This window comes from Leptonychotes weddellii, chromosome 5 (assembly GCF_054177405.1).
Source record: "Leptonychotes weddellii isolate Sample4059 chromosome 5, ASM5417740v2, whole genome shotgun sequence".
In the NCBI taxonomy this organism is placed as follows: domain Eukaryota; kingdom Metazoa; phylum Chordata; class Mammalia; order Carnivora; family Phocidae; genus Leptonychotes; species Leptonychotes weddellii.
Window position 1 is genome coordinate 56,163,503 of NC_138373.1, and position 19,948 is coordinate 56,183,450.

Consider the following 19,948-nt stretch of genomic DNA (forward strand, 5'->3'; position numbering starts at 1 on the left):
ATAGTCAGTCAAATACCCAAATAGTTTGTTCAAACTATTTCATTTCTCAGAAACAACTGAAAGTTAAACATCAGGATCTATTTTTATGTGGATGTCTTATATAGACCTGACACATTTATTTTTCAGAAAGAGTTCAAATAACTAATAGCAAGTTTCTACAGCCAAATATTTACTTTTTATGAAATATGAAATTATCTTTTATAGTTCTAACTAACTGGGCTGTGTCCCAAACCTTAGGTTTCTCCCTCCTTATGGTGACAGATCGATACTTACCTTATAATGCCCGAGAGTTACAGTTAATATGGTTCAGTCATAATCTGTGCTTTTCCCAGGAACTGCCAGGGTGTAGATGGAAGATGAGTTAGTGTTCAACATTTGAGAAATTTTGCAGCAAGTTTTCATCCAACTCTTGAATTTTTCTTTCTGTCCAAGTGTATTTTAGATAATGATTAGAAATCAAAATTTCAATTTTGCAAATATTTATTGAACTCAGAGAAAAGCACACTGCTTGAAATTGGGGATATATAAATGAGTAAAAAATTCCTTGCCTTCAAGGAGCTCTTAACAGATGATTCAGAGAAGTACGTAACTAGCTAAATTGTGAGTCAACGCAATCACAAACTTAAGCAAATTCCTAAGGTGAGCACAGAGGAAGGAGGAATTCATTCTGATTTGGGGCTTTAGGAAAGGCTCTGCATAGAGGGAGTGGGGCATTTGTGCTGCTCCTTGAATAGGGTAAACAATGGAACACACTGGGTTTCCTGGGTCAGTCCAGTTTGTGTTGTTATCCAGGCACAATTATAATACTGCCCTTTCATGCTCAAAGGTTTTCTTTGGACAATAAATTATGTGATCACACTAGTATTGAATCATCCATTATGATGTTGACGGGGAAAAGAAGGAGGAAAAAACTTCAGATGGATCAAACAGCAAGTCAAAAGGCAAAGAGGAATAAAATCCCGTGGTATGTTTGGGGAAAAACTATGCATCTTTCTCTTATGTGCTCAAAAGAGGGCATTTTCCCCCTTTTCCTATTGTTTGAATTGAAATGGGAGTATGTTCTAGAAGATCTCTCATGAACTTTTCTATTTGCATGTTTAACTTATTTTTCTTTCCAGGAATGTGACTATTATGCAAAAACCTTTTTCTATATTTATGCTTCATTTTCCATTTTCATTTGATCAGTTTTATTTCTGACAAAGTACTATTTTCACATCACAGAGGAAGAGAGGGAAGTTAAAAACCAATTCATACATTTCATCATCTGTCTTCTAACCAGTTAATATTGAATTAGAACATACAATGTGCTTGGACTTTGTGTACGTTCCAAGAAACAAGTATTTAAAGAGAAAGTAACCAAAATTAGAAAGATATTATTTCTGCCTTTATAACTATTCAGGGGAAAAAGAATGGAATATGCTGAAATAATAAAGAAAATCTTAACCAACTTGCATTGTTTTAAACAATAGATTTACATTATTATTCATGCGGTAAAGACCATTTCTGATGAAATTATTTCCCTTAGGTATTTTTTACCAGAAAGTTCTAAATTTAGAACAAAGAAATAATGCCTAGCACTATGCATATGTATGAAAATAACACAGCCATCAGCTAAGTGAGTCCCACAAACACTTGAGAAGACCATCTTATCACACAAGAAAGAACAGTAGACTTGACTTCCATGACTTGTTAATTGCCAGTTGCTTTTGTCTTAGCCCTTTAGGGTCAAAGAACTCAAACCACTGATTCTATGTATAAGTACCAAGAATATGTAGAATATAGGACACACATGGTGTGAAAAGATGGGGAAGGGCGTTCCTAGCGATTTGGTTACAGGAAAGGTGAATGCAGGGAGAAGGGGCATCCAGCTCCCTTTTCTGCCCCTTGCCTCATTTGCTTCTCTGGCTTCAGAAAGCTGTCCACTCCCATATGGGAAGTTAAGATCATACTACAGCAAGCCCTTTGCTCTTTTCCCAGCCTAGTTAATATCAAGGTTTCTCATAGCATGAATTTGGTATTCTTTTCCACAGCTTTTCTCATGAGCAGGTGATGAGGTCTACAGATTTTCAGAGAGGGTTTTTAAAATTTTTGAAACTATTCAAAATGTCAATAAGCTTAGAAAGAGCATTTATATTTGATACAGTTATCTATGACTCTGATTTTCTGACCTCATATAACGTAAACAAAACTCATCTGGAGATGCTAGTTTGATAAAATAACCAATAATTTTTTCCTCTCCTTCTTAGGCCCTCACCTTCCCTTCCCTTGATTCTTGTCTTCTAACTGTCTTCTCTGGTCTTCTAACTAATGTAGCTGCTTGAAGTCTCTTCCCACTTCAGTCCATCCCTGGGCTGCCGCCCAAATGATCCTTCTATTCCATGACTTGATTATGATCCAGTTTACCGCTTTTTGATATAACTACTTTTCTGGCCTTACACCTTTTCCCATTCATAACTTATGCCTTTGCAGAATTTCAGCCTTGGGAACTTGCCCTCTCTCTTAAGCCTCCCCTGACTCCATGAATTTGTCAGGCTCTCCTCTGTAATACTACAGCAGTGACTGGATACTGGATATTGGAGTTCTTGTTCATCTAAAGATCATCATCATTGCTTAGCAAATTGCCTATGTGTATTCAGTAAATTAAAAAAGGTAACTGAATTACTTCCCATTTGGGCAGAGCTTTCTTAAATCAAAATCACTAGCCCTAACAGGTTTTACTGGCTCCAAATGATGACTTGGATGTTTCAGGCCACATGCGGCTAATCACGTATTTCTGTAGATAGGCATAAGAGGATGTATGTGCATAAGTGTACCAAGGCCAAAGATATATGAGATTCCCTCTAAAGTTGGCTAGGTGAAATAAATTTGATTTTTGATAAATACACAAATCACCATAAATCACTTTCATATAAATATGTTTTATTGCAGAGAAGTTATAATTATTTACATGCTGTAACACATCACAACATAAATTTACCCAATATTTTTCATGGTGGGATGCTGTAGGTTTCAGATAATAGTTTCAGAAGAACCACAGATTAAGTGAAGAGACTTACAGCTTTATTGACTCTACAACTCTCGGTTGCTAAATGCTAGAAGTCAAAAGGCAGTGTTTCTCAGTCCTACCTGTCACCACTTGCATGCAGAAACCTAGGAAGCAAATACAAGAGAACTGTCGAGTTTCAAATCCATATTGCCACCAAAGTTTACAGTGGGCTGAGTTATAATTTATGTCGTAAAGCATTTAATTCTTGCATAAAATATACAGTTCTATTAAGATTGGTATAAATCTACTTATTTATAAACCCTGGCTTAAAAACAAGGACAGGATGCAGCCTGCACATGCATTGAGAAGGACAACCTAGCAAATGTTTGTGACCTTAACAGTGTTGATTCACTTTCTTATTGTTATCGATCTAGGAAAATAACCTCAAGAATTGTAGATTTAAACTTCTCTTGGTGATAAGTAATGGCAATGAAACTCTAGGAAAGACCCGAGGCACTCTCACTGATTTATGCTGGTGGAGAAAATCTATGGACTGTAGAATGTCACTAAGGTATAATTTGGCAAGTCTTCTTTAAGCCACATCTCTAGCAGGATCATCCTGAAGTGCAATAAAAAGTCACCGATGCTTGAACTGCTTATTTCTTAAAAAGTGAATAAAGTGCTAACAGACCCCGAACATAAATGAAACAAATAGGTGGGCCTGGAAATTCCAAACCAAGTTCAATATAAATATGCCTTAAAGTTGTGTTCTAAGGTTAACAAATGGAGAGGCCTTGACTGAAAAGAAAGAAAAGAAGGAAGTAAATGAAGGAAACACAGAAAAACAGAATTTCTATATCTCTTCACACCTACCCCACCAACCTGAGTAATGCACAAAGCAAGCGAATGGGTGAGGAAGATGGATGCACAGCTTTGCAAATGGTGACGTGCTCACTTACTCCTGAATACAAACCATTGAGAAAATTTTGATGATGAATAAGGAGAAGTCCTAGTTTCTAGTTTCCACTGAGAATGGTATTTTCTCAGAACAGCCCTGTATCTACCTTCTGATTCTCTTTTCTTATCTTTTATCCTCCTAGCATGTTCTCCTTGCTGCTCATGAAATGAAAAGCCATTAGTTAGGCTGGAAATGTCCTGGCCAAAGAAGACGTTGATCCTTCATTGTGTCTAGCACGAGAGAAAGGGAAGTCTGCATTTTATTCTTAAGCGATTCATCTTTAAATAAAATGAGACTGAGCTTTGGAATGGAATCTCTTTGCATGATCACATCAGTAGGGCTAAGTCAGCAAAGTCAGCAGCTTAGGAGTCTCATGCCAAGTGATCAGGGTGGAAGGCAGTACGATTTACAAATTTTGCTCTGGGGGCTGTTTTGCTTTGCAAATAAACCTTGCATTTTCTATTTTGAGCTGGGTGGCTCACAATGGCAATTTGCAGGACTTGTAAGTTTTCCAGTGCTTGGGAGAAGGAAGAGCCCACACCACCTTATAGGCTTTGACTATATCAGGTTATAAACCTCTTTGGGATTTAAGCCCAGCAAGTGTTACCCCTAGCTGAAGCAATGAATAAGAGCTTATGAGAATAAGTAGTTTAAGGTAATTTAAAATATATATTCAGTATGCATAATAAAAATATATCCATACAATGATCTTGATGCTATCATAATTTTTCTCTTTAAAAAAATACTCCCTTAAAAGTGCTATCAGTAGCTCCCTTCCTGTCTGTGTTTTGAAAGGCAAATTCCCTGGCTCTGCAGTACTGTGGCAATTCTCATGTCGTTCCTAGAGTCTTCCCTTTTCAGTGGTAATAACATGCGCAGTGTGTTTTTTGCACTCTTAGCTTCTTCCTGGCGAAATGCTGCTAAGTATGAAATACTGAAAGAGTTAAAAGGGACAATAAATTGGAATGAAGGTGTTACCTGTCTCTGACTCTGAACAAACAATAGGTAAGTTGTCCTTTATTGAGACATATGACTAAATAGGACTGCTCGATCTCTGAGTCCTAACAAGAAGTGCAAAACAAGTAACTCAACTTGTATAAAAAACCCTGATTAAGACAGTATAACAAACCATGATGCGAAACAACAGAGTCAAATCCAAATTCACAATATATAAACCACAGCCAAAACTAAAAGATTTTATCGTAACGGTTATGGCTTCCCAAGCCAGAGAAAGCTTATTGTACTTCAAGGATCAACTAAAGTCGATAAATAGCAGGTATTCTGTAACTTGCAATAACAACTGAGTAGCTGCGGATTGCATAAATGTGTTGTGTCACATAATATCAAAGTTATTTGCAAAAATTATACAATCTGGAATGCTTGAATATGAGACACAACAATGTACTGAAACATACATTTATAAGAAAATGAGAGCAATCATTAATATAAAAGGTATTTTTGGGATGCATTAAGTTAGCAGTGCTATCAAGGTTAAATAGGTAAAGTAAGTTCAGTTAGCTACTTAGAATTTCGGTCATATAGATCTATACCTTCTTCTTTGCAAAATCTCATACCTCTTCTGTGTCTTCTGGTTGGCCTTGCTTAGGATCTTCAAAGTGCCATGGGTAAATACTGATAGGGGCAGACAGTGAGGGTGACTCCCGCTGACCATGCTGAAATGTAAGGATTCTCCTCGTGTTCCCAGGGGAAAAACTTCCCCTGGCCAGTCTAATTCTTCCACTTTGCTGTTGCTCTGCCCTCCCGGTCTTCTTCCACCCGTGCCTTTCACATTTCCCTCAACTGACAAACACTCCTTGGGAATTTTTGATCCTTCCATCTTCTGTCGAATTAAGGGTTTCTTCCTTCTCCTTTTCTTTCTGGGGATGCTACACTTTAAAAGTATCCCACACCTCTTATTTCCGAGGCCCTGCCATCTTATTTGCACTTAGAGTGCAAGAGGCAGGTAAAGCTACACTTCTTTCAGCATTTGGTTGATTTGGGGTCTCAAACTCCCAAGGACACACCTCAGCTCGTGATGTTAAAGGCTGCTGAAAGTTATTACTTGAGTTATAGCAGCCGGGCACATTTTCCTCAGGGGAAGATGTCTTTTTATTCTGGTCTCCTGTTGGGTTGAGATTTTCATTCTCGATTTTTGATGCTACAACTTTGGGGGGCAGTTCTTCATATTGCCCAGCACACACACTGGCTGCATAATGCTGACCGCCATTCTCATCTTTGGCTCTCCCTGGGGGAACCTGAGTCTTGGAAATCAAAGGCTTCTCATCTTCAAAACCAGGCTGACCTTGGCTCTCCCAAGGGCATACCTCAGCCTTGTCTATGCTCTTCTGATTGGTTTGCTGATACAGTTCAGCTGCCTTGGGCTTCTGATGAGATTTCTCCTTTAAGGAAAAAGTTGGGTTTTTCTCCATTTCAGAAGCTGCAATAGATACGTGTTTTTGAACTTTTGATTCTGAAGGCACGGGACCAGGGGCCAGGTCATAAATCTCCCAAGGGCACACTTCCCCTATGTCAAAGTTGTTCTTCATCTGGGTGGTGCCTGGGCTCATGTCAGAATTGGCAGTGGGTGGGTTGACCCTTTGTTGCTTCATAATCCCAGATTTCTGAGGTTTTCTTGGCTCCTCCACATGATTGGAGTTTTGGGGGGCAGAATCTTTAGTCTCTGTGTTATCTGAATTTGAGTATTTTCTGTTTGTTTCTTTATCTTTTGGCAGAGGTTTCTGGGATTTAGCACGATCTTCCATGCCTGATGTTTGGGTTTTCCCAGCTAATCCAAGAGTCTTCTCCTTGGCACTTGCTATGACACTGAGAGACTTTTGCAACATGGATGTTCGGGGGTGGCCCGGCTTCTTCTCTGAGCTGAGATTGTGAGCGCTTGCTGACTTACACACCAAAGGCACAGACTCTGTGGACTCAGCCTCACTGTTTTCTTTCAGTTTTTGTGTTAGTTTTTTACTTGACAGAGACTCCAGTGTGGAATGTTCTGTAGCCTCCTCTTCTTGGCTTTCCACTGGTAAACTGTTGGACTCTTCCGTGTGCTCCCTCACATGATCGTAAGTGCTGTGCGATTTCTTTAGGGAGAAGACCCGGTTTTTCAGAGACTCCTCTTTGGGCTTCCCGTTGTTACCTGAAGACTCTTGTGGGTTCTTCCTGGCCAAGGTAGTGCTTTTGGCTGTGCTATGGTCTGTGACTTCCTTGTCCTCTTTGGAACACTGCCTGCTGACCGTCTCTGGGATCTCAGTTATACGCCTCATGATCGAACGGCCTAAGCCCTTCTTGGAGCACCGCTTTTTCTGGAGGTGGGGGTTATTTGTAATCATCTTCTTCCTTTTATATATTTCCAACTGGGCATAGAGTTTCTTCAGCTCATCCTGCCAGAAGAAGAGCAAATTCACAGAGATGTGGAACTTAGTGGTTCAGCCAGATACTATTACTAAATGTAACCTGAAGTCAGTAAGCTCGAGCTCTTTAGGGAAACTGCCCTACAGCTTTTCACACCATGTGTGCTCATCAACCTTCTCCTCATTCTTACTTTTCTGACAAATTTGTGTTCTGTTACACATAGAGTTTGAACTTTAAGACATGAACACATGCATCCTGCACTGGCTTCATGGAGTGAGCCCTTTGGACTTACAATTTGTGTGGGCCGGACTCGACCTGGACAATAACAAAACACAGCATATTGTCCACTGACAAACCACATCCCTAAACTATATTGGAAGCATCATGAAGCCATTGATAAAATTACCCCTGATGTTGGGTTAGGTTTAGGGGACAGCAGACTATCAATTACTAAAAGCAGCTTCTTAGTCCAAATGCTGACGTACTGGCACAGATTACTTTCAGTAATCTGGGCTCTCTGCTCGCAGATCTATACTTCCTTTCCATCAGCAATATGTCATAAACCATAGTAGGGAACATGTATCACCTTCTGCTATATTATTTGTCCTGAGTACTTATATCTATCTAAAATAGTAAAAGTTCATCATTATGACTGCTCATAAGTCAGTTGAGACTATCAAGATTGGTCTGTGTAATTTCTACCATGATGTGTGTTTTAGAATTGGGTTAACTCTGCATTCGATATTTTCAGTTCTCACACACACACATTCCCCCTCTCTTTTTCTCTCTGGGCACGTGTGCACACAGGTGAGCATACGCATACATCAGCCCACACATGCTTGCCTGTGTGCACGAGGTGAGCCTGAAATAGGAAGGCTGAAATACTGGCATTACCCGAATGTCCTCCGGGTCTAAGCTGTGCTCACTCCATGCGGAGTTGATGCTGCTGTTCAGGTAGGACCCAGACCGGCCCAGGTCTAGCTCATCTTCATATGCTTCTGTAGCAATGTCATCTCGGGGGTTATTGCTTGAATGTGAAAACTGCAACAGAGACACAATGTGAGCTGCAGACATTAACCCACTGGCAGACAGAGCAGAACAATTTTCTAAAGGTTCTAATGTTCACATCATTTCTTCAGCTTAGATTAACTCATTTACCAAATTCCTTATAAAAGATTTGCTGTTATATTTGTGTTTTGCTTTTCATGTTACACGCTAGAGCTCTTAGGCCATCTTGATATGTGGTTCCTTCTCCGACTCCTATTTTCATCCTCGTCTTTTCTCCGGGCTCCCAGTGTTCACTTACATTACTCCTCATACATGATATTTGCATTCTGAAAATGAAAATAAGTAGAAAAACCCACACAAATGTTCTCCAAGCAATTTAGACCCACTGGCAGCTGGAGGGAAAGATTTTTTTTGAGCAGTAGGGTCTACCTTGTGTTTGTCATTCTTCATCACACAGAGGAGGCTGTATGTCACCAAAGGGTACAACTGGCCCTGATCACAGACAGTGACTTTGAGTCTACTACACATGGCTCCAAAAAAGCTGCCTCCAAGACCTAGGGGACAGGAGATCTGAATGCTAGCATCAACTGCGTTGACAGTGAGACTGGAAACAAATCACGGAAGCTCTCTGGAGCACCGTGCTCTCTCAGCCTAAAGTGATGATATCTAAGTTCAAAATTCAAAACCTTCACTGAAATTACAGAATTTTTTTCTCAAGCTCAGTATTCTCAAGTTCCTCCCTCATTACATTTTGAGGAATTTTTATTCTTTTCATGTGGCCTTTGGATATTTTTCAGTTTCGCAGACTCTTGCTATCTCTATTCTTCATCAAATGGAGACGTGGAGAAGTGATTCGGACAAATGATGGAAAGCAGGGAGACGCAAAACAATCTCGCCACTTCACACAACATATAAACCAACTGACTGTCCTATGAAAACTGAGAGAATGGTCTAGGGAACATGGGTTCTCTTCTCCCAGCTTGTCATCAGGTGAAATATTCCTTTAAAAAATTAACAGATCACCCTTTCATGATACAGAGCTATTTTACTGTCAATGTTTGTTAAAATATTTAAGTGGGCAGGTGAATATAATATAACTTGTGAAACAGAAATTCTCTATGTAAGGAATCATGAGTGTTTTGTAATTGGAGCTGAGAAACCACAGAAACGGGTAAATCTTTCCTTCACTCTTGTACTACATCTGTGGTTCCGACATGTGTCAGGAATTTAAGGCTCTAAAGATGAATAAAACACAGTCCTCTCCTCCAAAATCTCAAATGCTACTAGGAAACCACCCAGAGGTTATTTATAAGAGTGGAATTGTTCTTCTTGAGCGCAGTCTCGGAGATGATCTTGAGTTTAAGAAACACTTGTCAGATATTGCCCATTTTCTGCTTTATTATTTGTCCTGAGTACTTATATCTATCTAAAATAGTATTTTAAATATTTATCTTATTTATTTCTTCTGTTTTCCCCTCCTCCATAATATAAGTACTACAAGAGCACATATTTTTATCTGTTCATTAGTCTTATTCCAGGATATAGAACTGTGCTTGGCAAAGCGCCTCAATGATTTTGTTAAATTATCTGAAGTGGAGGTATAATTCACATACCATAAAATTCTCAAATTTCAATTGTACAATTGAGTGATTTTTGGTATTTCACACTGCTGTGCAACTATCACCACTATTTAATTCCACAATATTTTCATCACCCCAAAAAAGAACCTTAAACCCATGAAAGCAGTCACTTCCATTTCCCCTCTTCCCAGCTAGTGGCAACCACTTACCTACTTTCTGTCTCAACAGAGTTGCCTGTTCTGGACATTTCATATAAATGGAGCCACACAAGATGTGGCCTTTTGTGTCTAGCCTCTTTTACTTGGTGTCATGTTTTTGAGGTCTGCACTAGCTGTAGCACGTATCAGTGCTTCATTCCTTATGTTGGATAGTGTTCCACTGTGTAAATACATCACATTGTGTTTCTACAGTTGATGGACATTCGGGTTGCTTCTATTTTTCAGCTACTATGAATAGGGCTGCTAGGAACATTCATGTACAAATCTTTCTATGAATATGTGTTTTCAATTCTTACAATTGGATGAACAGTCTGGGTATACAGTACATCCATCTAATCAAAATGTAATCGTATAATGCAAAGTATGAAAATGGGTAAGATAAATTGCAGTAACAGACTACTCCATGAAAACTGTAGCTATCTGGTATAATTCAAGTAAGGAAGAAAATAGGCATTTTGCTCTGTTTACATTTGTTTGCCCTTTCAATCAGGCTGAATTTCAATGTTTTGCTTGTGAGAGGAGGTAGAGCCTGGGGTGAATGACAAGCAATCACAAATTCTTGTCTCAGCTGTGCTAATATTATATTGTGTGGTACTAATACAGATATATAATGTTTTTGTTTTTCTATGTGTAAATGAGGAAAATAATAATAATGCTCTAACTTGTATGTTTTTTCCGCACACTCTGATATCATATTATTTCATTGTAAGCAGCTTTATTGCTATCATGTCATAGATGAAGAAACTGAACCTCAGAGAGATGAAGAGTCTTGGCTAGTGTCATACCGTATAGCTAGTGTGGGTGGAGCATATATTCATAATCTCTGTATTCTGAGTGCTGGCCCATTTCCCCCCACTGTGGTATGCTTCTAGGTAAGTTTTTGCCAGAATCTATCATTATAAAGCAAGATTTTTCTATACACAATATTATAACTATTTATATAAAAATTTTCTGAATGTTTACAACACAATGCTTCCTGAATATAAATCCAAACAGGAGGGTTCTTAGAATAGGATAATTTTCTTTAAAAATTATTTTGATGTTACAGCTACAATAAAAGTTACCTTGAATCCATAATTAAATCATATCTGTATATCAAAATATTTGAGAAAGAACCAAACCAGATGATGGGTTTTGTACAAATTGAAGCATTTAAAAATTACATGGGTTGTTTAATAAATCTTAAAAGAAAAGAGACGTTTAGTTCCCTGAGGAGGGAGCTTTAAAAACATTTTATGTGTCAAGCAAATCTCCACACCTCCCTTTCCCTATATTGCCAGATATTTTTTAAAGGAGAAACAACTCCACGCTTATTTAAAATAACTGTCTTGCAAGAGAAAAGTAATGTTAAAGGAATACCTTTGGAATCAAAAGCAACCCAATGGTGACTGTCACAGTCAAATGAGTATGTGCAAAATATAGCATTAGCATCCAGTCAGACTGAAGTCTTGAGGCAAGAACGAATCTGAAATGAGAATTCACCAAGTTAGTAATCCAACAAGATCTCTATTTAAAACACTAGGATACTTGGAATCTTTTTTCCTCAGTGTATTAAAAGCAAGCAAGCAAGCATGAGAAAAGTTGTACCGTTGTTTCTGTGGCATACATTTTCATCACAGAATAGGCCTTAAGTAACCCTGACTGGATGCATAAGACATGAACTCTTTATTATTTATTATTTTAAATTATCAGTAGTAAGAAAGACAGCATATAGTTATATAATGTGCTAATCATCTCCTGGAATAATTATTTTGTATGTAAATTGAATGTCTAAAGTAAAAGCAGTGAACACATGTGAATTCAAAAGAAGAACAGATATATAAACTAGTGGCTTCAGGCAAATTTGGGTTTAAGACACAGCCACCTAACTCTTGATTCTAATCTTTTTCCTTTGAAACATTAATTAAGAAAATGTTAAGAAAAAAAAGAGTAGGTAATTATCTGTCTTTGTGAATGGCCTCAGAGACTTAAATGATAATGCAATAGATAAAATGAATATACTAATGGTTTGTAAAACATATTTTTTAAAATAAAAATTTTAGTTGTTGTGAAGTATCAAATTGTTTTAAAATAATTTAAAATCATATTTTGCTGAGGAATTCATAAAATTGCTCTAGGACAGTCCTGTAGAGAAACATGTACAGGAAAAATTCAGTACTGATACCTACTCTGGTGATTTTAGAATATTTTCATAAATCAATAAGTATATGTACAAACTAAAACTCAGGTTTTAAGGACTCATTCTTTTACAGAAACCAGGTGATGCTTTTATTAAGGTCATTTTGCAATCATATTCTTCTTTTAATTTTTTTCCATGCATTGTTTATCCATGAAAGCTAAATATGAGATTTTATTGTGTTTGGAATTAGAGAATTAGCATTTTTTTTAAAGATTTATTTATTTATTTATTTGAGAGAGAGAAAAGGCGAGCAATGGGAGGGGCAGAGGGAGAGGGAAACAAGGAGAGACGCAGACTCCCCGCTGATTGCAGAGCCCCATTGTGGGGTGCATCTCACCACCCTGAGATCAGGACCTGAGCTGAAATGGAGAATCAGATGCTCAATCAACTGAGCCATCCAGGCATCCCTAGAGAATTAGCATTTTGATTCAGTGATATACATCATCATATTTGAAAAGCTAACATCTTAAGAAAATGCTTATGATATAATCATAAAACACATGAATCTACAAATAGAAGAAACTAATTTTATACCTGCATTATGCCATATTCATGACAAATTTACTAAGTAAATTAGTATTATTAATACTTAAAACAAAATTTCCATCAAGGGGATTTCTTCCTCATTTTCACCTCCATCCTGTCCCCTGTCTCCTCACCTTCTCCCACCATCCCCCCAAATCAAGCTGAAATGGAAGCTCAAGAGTTGTTCAAAATGGAGATAGTTTCCTCTGTGTTTGGAGACATAAAATTGCCTTAAAATATATACACAGAAGTACAGAAAGTTCATGATAGTTCACCTATAACCAAATAGGATTTTATGAATCAACATATTCTCTAACTCCTTAGTGAGAAATGTGGCTTTATACCTGCCTTGAATATGACTAAATGAATATTCACTTTGTTCAGGGGTGACATACTTTTGACAGATCCTGTGCTGGGTCAGGTGAGATTTTTTTAAGCACTGAAATCGGATCATCATACTCAGTAACAAGTAACAGTACCTGAGGCATAGTACTGAGGCATAGAAGCAATATAAAATTGTGACCTGGAAAATTATATAATCCAAATCTGCTGGGGTCATTCCCAGTACTGGAGCAGAGAGTTATATCAAAGGAGATGGATTTATATTCTAAAAGTGTTCTCATGCATTGGAAATTTCTATCTCAAATGCCAACACAAGTGAACTTTAAGCTAGCCTGACAATATCTGGAAGGAACAAGGGTTACATATATTTTAAATTAAAATGTTGAGTCTTCCAAAAAGTTTATTTGAAGTACTACATACTAACATCAATTGCCCTTAAATTAATCAGCGTTTAAATACTGCTAGGTTTGTTAGGTTGCAGTTCTGCGTAGAAATATCTTAAGAAAAATTGGGTTTTGCAGTCTTCTTAAAGATTTTTCTTTAAAAGACTATTTCAACTTCTAAAAAATAGATCTAACAGTCAGGAACATAGAAATAGTTAAAAATTGAGGTTAAGAATAAAAGCAAACTTTTAAAAGTCTTGCACTTTCCCAAAGCTTTGCTCTACACTTAGTAAAGGATTATAGAACAGATTAGGCAAAATGCCTTCTGCATTATTAGACTTCTAGACTTAATCCTTTTAGTTTATTTTTGTTTGATCTGGCAATTTGGTGAGAATAAAAGTAAATCTATATATAAATATGTAGTCATAGCTTTAAGTTTATATACTTATGTATGTGTATACGTATACAGTTATGTATATATAATTTTATATTTTAAGTGAACCAGAACAAATATATATGCTTATTGACAGTGAATATATTTGCTGACGTTGGATGCCTTATTTAATATTATTGAATTCTAGTAAAAAATTACAAAGATGGGTCCAGTTGATTTATATTATGTTATTGCTTCCTATTCTTGGTCTTTTATCAACATTAGAACCACAGCATGTATGAATTCAGTTCACATGTAAATAAGAAATTGTATATACTTGATTCCTTTAATTATTACTGCCTATTGCTTTCTCCCTGCTCATCTCCCTAAAATCAGTGTTCCGTAGATTTACTGTGTTAAACTATAATTCCATCCTTGGTTCTTTATGGTCATACAATGAAATTTCCAAGACAGAGTAGCTAATCTATACTATAAATCTTTGAAGCCAACATGCCACAATCTAATTGGGTTTGGTCTATGCAGAAAGGTAAGTCAAATTTGGAACTTAAAATTTGGGCTTCCCATTCAAGTTTTCTTAGGCTTGAAAATACCAAAGCCTACCAAGGCCGGTCACCTTGCTACCACTAGAAGTCCTCCCTATTCAAAACTTAAAGGGGACTACACAGTTGTCTCAAGGAAAGTTGATCTTGTCTACAACACAAAGTCTACTAGGTTCAATATGAACAATTCAGTCAGAACTTGTGTCTATGTGAACCCAGCTAGGCTGATGGGTTGTCTGGGACTCTGTAGGAAAGACCTAAGGAAAGTAAGAAAGCTTCTTCTTCTTTTTTGTTTTTTTTAAAGCAAGCTCTATGCGCAGTGTGGGGTTTGAACTCATGACCCTGAGATCAAGAGTCGCATGCATGCTCCCTGACTGAGCCAGCCAAGTGCCCCCAGAAAGCTATTCTGAATGAATATTTAGAATACGTTTCCTCATCTCGGCCCAGTATTAAAACAGAATTTTCTGAAGAGTGGCTGCTATTATCAGATGTCAATTGAGGGTTGGGGGAAATCATGGTGAATGGTTTGGAAAGTGCTGTTTAAACAAAGTTAACTAGGTTTCCTTACAGCAGGACTTCTCGGTATGTCACTTTGTGCTGTGACATTCCTAAAAGGGAGTTATCAAATGTAATGTGTCATAAATATACACAAGCATATAAAAACATCTAAAAGTGATATCCTAATATATTACCAGTGCTTACCATCTTTGGGTGGTTGGATTAGGGAGTTTATTTTTTATCATTTTATGATTTATCTGTAATAACCACCTATTGCCTTAATAGGAATTTTTTAAAGTTCATTTAAATCTTTTTTTTTTTAAGATTTTATTTATTTATTTGAGAGAGAGAATGAGATAGAGAGAGCATGAGAGGGGGGAGGGTCAGAGGGAGAAGCAGACTCCCCGCCGAGCAGGGAGCCCGATGTGGGACTCAATCCCAGGACTCCAGGATCATGACCTGAGCCGAAGGCAGTCGCTTAACCAACTGAGCCACCCAGGCACCCTTAAAGTTCATTTAAAAAGTAAATTTACCTTGCCTGCTTGGGCAAGTTGAGAGTGTAAAGTCCATTGAGGGGCACCTGGGTGGCTCAGTCAGTTAAGCATCAGCTTCGGCTCAGGTCATGACCTCAGGGTACTGAGATCAAGCCCCCCATCCCGTTGGGCTCCTTGCTCAGCAGGGAGACTGCTTCTCCCTCTCCCTCTGCCACAGCTCCCTCTGTTTGTGCTCTCTCTCTATCTATGTGTTAAACAACTAAATAAAATCTTAAAGAAAAACAAAGTCCATTGAAAAAACATACTTAATGATGAAAACGGAACAGATACAAATCTTAAGATAGAAAAGGATAAAGATCAATTTAGGTAAATGCTTTGAACAGATTTAATTTCTTGGGCAATTAATTTGATTCTAAGAAATACAGCAGCTGATTGTAGGGCAAAAGTAGAAAACCCTTTGCATGACAGGGTCACATTCTGACAACAGAAGACATTTAAACTCGTCTGTAAATTTCTTCTGGCATGCTTATGACTCTTTAATTGGTTTGTTAATAGAGCATTTAACTTATAAATGGTTCTAGAGAAGCATGTTTGTTACATCTTGAAACACAGGTGTTTGATATTCTGGAACAAAAAACAAAAATGCAACTTTTCTTGGGAGATGGTTTGGGAGATATGTGAAGACTGTGGAGCCCTGCCCGTGACAGAGTGTTCTCTGGTGCTCACTACACTGTGGACCCAGGGCATTCCCTCTCACATCCTTCAGCTCTAGTCCAAGTAGAAGTGAGAAAGCCTTCTTTTTGACTATTTATAACATCATATTTTGCTTCTCCTCTTTCCCTCCTCTTCTCTTTTTCTCTCTTTCTTGAGAGGGGGCAAGACAAAGCAAGGACAAAGGCAAATTTTCCTTTGATCCCTGGCCCTTTGATGGAATTTCTAGGGTTGTCAAATCATAAATTCTTCCCTTCTTACTTAAAAGTTAAAAAAGTATAGGTATGCCTAAGGTTCAACTGCTCTCTGGCAACATCTATCCCTATAAGTGCAAGATACAATTTTATAATTATTGACTAAAGTGAGAAATGATAAATATCTTCTAAAACTTCCATAGATCCACACTTTCCCACTCAGACTCCCACTATTGTTAACCTCTGTTTTTCAATTGAGGGAAAAGACAAATATTCAAAATTTCTCATTAAATTCTTATGTATGTCCTAACTTTGTCGAGCAAATGAATGACATCTTTTTGTTGCTTTTCAAATTATAGGATTTCTTTTTTTGTTCTCACTGAGGTTTTCATTTCATTTTCAGATATAAATAGGTATAAATTCTCAGAAGTCATACATATTTCATTTTGTTCATTTATCATAAGCTACTTTCTTCCTCCTTTGTACTTACCGACTATAGTAATAAAAGGGATATTAAAAAATGGAGGGCCAGGCCATACTCCTTCCAATAGAAAGTCATTGCTAAAATATGATAGTGATAAAACTTCATTGCACATGAAAATTGAGTCATTGGGTTGGAGTGGTATTTTAGTTTTGCATTTAGCAGAATTAATACACATAAGTTGACTATCTGAGTATTAAGATTTTAAAAATATAAACCAGTGTACTAACATGAATGGAAACATAGACAATTTATCTACATCTACTTTATAATGTAAGTATGTGTTGCTTTATATCTTCAGAACAAAAAGCATTATATATCATAACAACATTCAATGACATTCCCATAAGTGTTTTAATATAATACAATAATATCAAGTTAACTTTCAAATAAATGTGATAACAAAACAGAAGGAACTAAGAACAGCAGTCAAAAAACAAAACAAAACAAAACTATAGGGGTGCCTGGGTGGCAGAGCTGGTTAGGCGTCTGACTCTTGGTTTCGGCTCAGGCCATAATCTCATGGGTCCTGAGATTGAGCCCCACATCAGGCTCTGTGCTCAGTGCAGAGTCTACTTGACTTTCTCTCTCCCTCCCCTTCTGTCCCTCTCCACCACGTGTCTGAGCTCTGTGCTCAGTGCAGAGTCTACTTGAGTTTCTCTCTCCCTCTCCTTCTGTCCTTCTCCACCACCTCTCCCTCTCTAAATAAATAAATAAATCTTAAAAAAAAAATGAACTATATTCATTTGGCATTTCTGTGACAAAGAAATTAGTCAACTTAAAAACACTATCCTTCCTAAATCTTTCCATTATGTGTTATCCAATTTTGCTATTTAAATTAAACTGCAACACATCAGAGAAACAAAACAGTTATTTACTAGCTCCACAGAGCACTTGCCTAATTGTATGGAATATAGCAGAGATAATGAGCTCATTGTGAACTGCAACAGCCATATAGCGTGGCTCATGAAATGCTGATGGCACTGTCCGCACTGCATAGCAGAGATAAACACCCCACAAGAGGAATAAAAATTCAGCTGTGAGAAGAACAAAAAAAAGAAAAACAATTTTCCATTAGTTTTACAGGTGAATAAAAATGCAAAATTTAAGTTCTTTAGCATGCATTTTTTGTGTTATAGAAACATAAGTTCAGTTAGAAATAGATGCATACAAAATGTCACTCATATGTGAAAACATATGACATATATTTATTTTAAGATTTTATTCAGTGTAACAGAAGATTTTTCAAAGGTATAGTTTGGTTTTTGTTCTTTGTTTGTTTGTTTGTTTTAAAACAGTGGTTGGTTTCTCAGATTTTTCTTTTGCTAATACCTGGCTTTTTCCTCAAACAATTGTAAAATAATTTTCCACATCCCCAACCTAAGTTTGAAATATTCATAGAGCATCTGGGTCATGATGAAGTCTTCAAGGCAACAAAGGCTTATAATGTGTTTATATGCAGCTTCCAGAAATTTAAGCTCTTACTGTATTGAATCTGGTTCCACAACATAAAGATACCATTGCCAGAAACGTGAGAAAATAGGTTGTTAAACATTCAGCGGCATATTTTATAAATGAACCATTATTTCTTCACACATGACAGAAATCATATCTTTTGTGGGTGGAGTGTTGAAGTCTTCGTAAAATTCACAATCACCTTGTTTGCAGGCTCAAGCCAGAAGAGACAAGCATAGGATAGCAGTTAAGGATAAGGGCTTCAGACTCACACTAGACCTGACTGGAAATTCTGGCTCTATCTCTAATTAACTTTGTATAATCTGAGGCAACTTAACCTTTCTGGCCACAGTTACCTTATCTGGAAAATGAGAATAACAAAAGTACATATTTCATGAGATTATTTGTTAATGAAATCAAATAATGAATAGAAAGCACTTAACATGGTTTCTGACATAGTAGATATTAGAAAAATAAAGGAATAAACAAAAACACATGTTAAATGGTTCTTACTGTTAAATATCTCATTTGACTTTTTTTCAAATTGAACATTGCTATTTTAACTCATTCTGACCAATAATTGCTCAATCCATTTTATCATGTCTTAGCAACATGACCTCATTGGAAGATAGCATCTAAAGAAGATAATATCTAATTAATAAGAATAAAGAAGAAAGCTTTAATTTGGAGAAAACGTTTCATCAAATGCATCACCTCGAGGTAACCTACTTGCGTATCTATTGAAACACTGACTTCCATTCCCATATGCCAAGTTATTTACCTGCCAACCTGTCAGCATATTTTTGTCAGTAATTAAACAATAGGTAGTGCCCTAATTATTGAAAATCCCTTAAGTACAGGGTATCAGATTGGATAAAACAAACAAGACCCATTGATATGCTGTCTGCAAGAGACTCATTTTAGACCCAAAGACACCTCCAGATTTAAAGTGAGGGGGTGGAAAGCCATTTACCATGCTAATCAAAAGAAAGCTGGGGTGGCAATCCTATATCAAATTAGATTTAAAACCAAAGACTATAATAAGAGATGAGGAAAGACACTACATCATACTTAAAGGGTCTATCCAACAAGAAGATCTAACAATTGTAAATATCTATGCCCCTAACATGGGAGCAGCCAAATATATAAGCCAATTAATAACAAAAGCAAAGAAACACATCAACAATAATACAATAATAGTAAAGGACTTTAACGCCCCCCTCACTGAAATGGACAGATCATCTAAGCAAAAGATCAACAAGGAAATAAAGGCTTTAAATGACACACTGGACCAGATGGACTTCGCAGATATATTCAGAACATTCCACCCCAAAGCAACGGAATACACATTCTTCTCTAGTGCACATGGAACATTCTCCAGAATAGATCACATCCTGGGTCACAAATCAGATCTCAACTGGTACCAAAGGACTGGGATCATTCCCTGCATATCTTCAGACCACAATGCTGTGAAACTAGAACTCAATCACAAGAGGAAAGTTGGAAAGAACTCAAATACATGGAGGCTAAAGAGCATCCTACTAAAGAATGAATGGGTCAACCAGGAAATTAAAGAAGAATTAAAAAAATTCATGGAAACAAATGAAAATGAAAACACAACTGTTCCAAATCTTTGGGATCCA

General features: G+C 37.1%; 1 protein-coding gene across 1 annotated transcript in view; it reads right to left on the reverse strand.

The window, feature by feature from the left end:
- Positions 1-2,898: 2,898 nt before the first annotated feature.
- Positions 2,899-19,948, reverse strand: part of GPR158 (G protein-coupled receptor 158) — a 400,766-nt gene continuing 383,716 nt past the window's right edge. Inside the window, exons 8-11 of the mRNA XM_081820774.1 lie at positions 17,749-17,887; positions 11,470-11,575; positions 8,199-8,345; positions 2,899-7,333 (exon numbers count right to left, since the gene is read on the reverse strand). Coding sequence (XP_081676900.1) covers positions 5,858-7,333; positions 8,199-8,345; positions 11,470-11,575; positions 17,749-17,887 — 1,868 coding nt within the window. The 3' untranslated portion in view covers positions 2,899-5,857. The remainder of the gene's footprint in view (positions 7,334-8,198; positions 8,346-11,469; positions 11,576-17,748; positions 17,888-19,948) is intronic.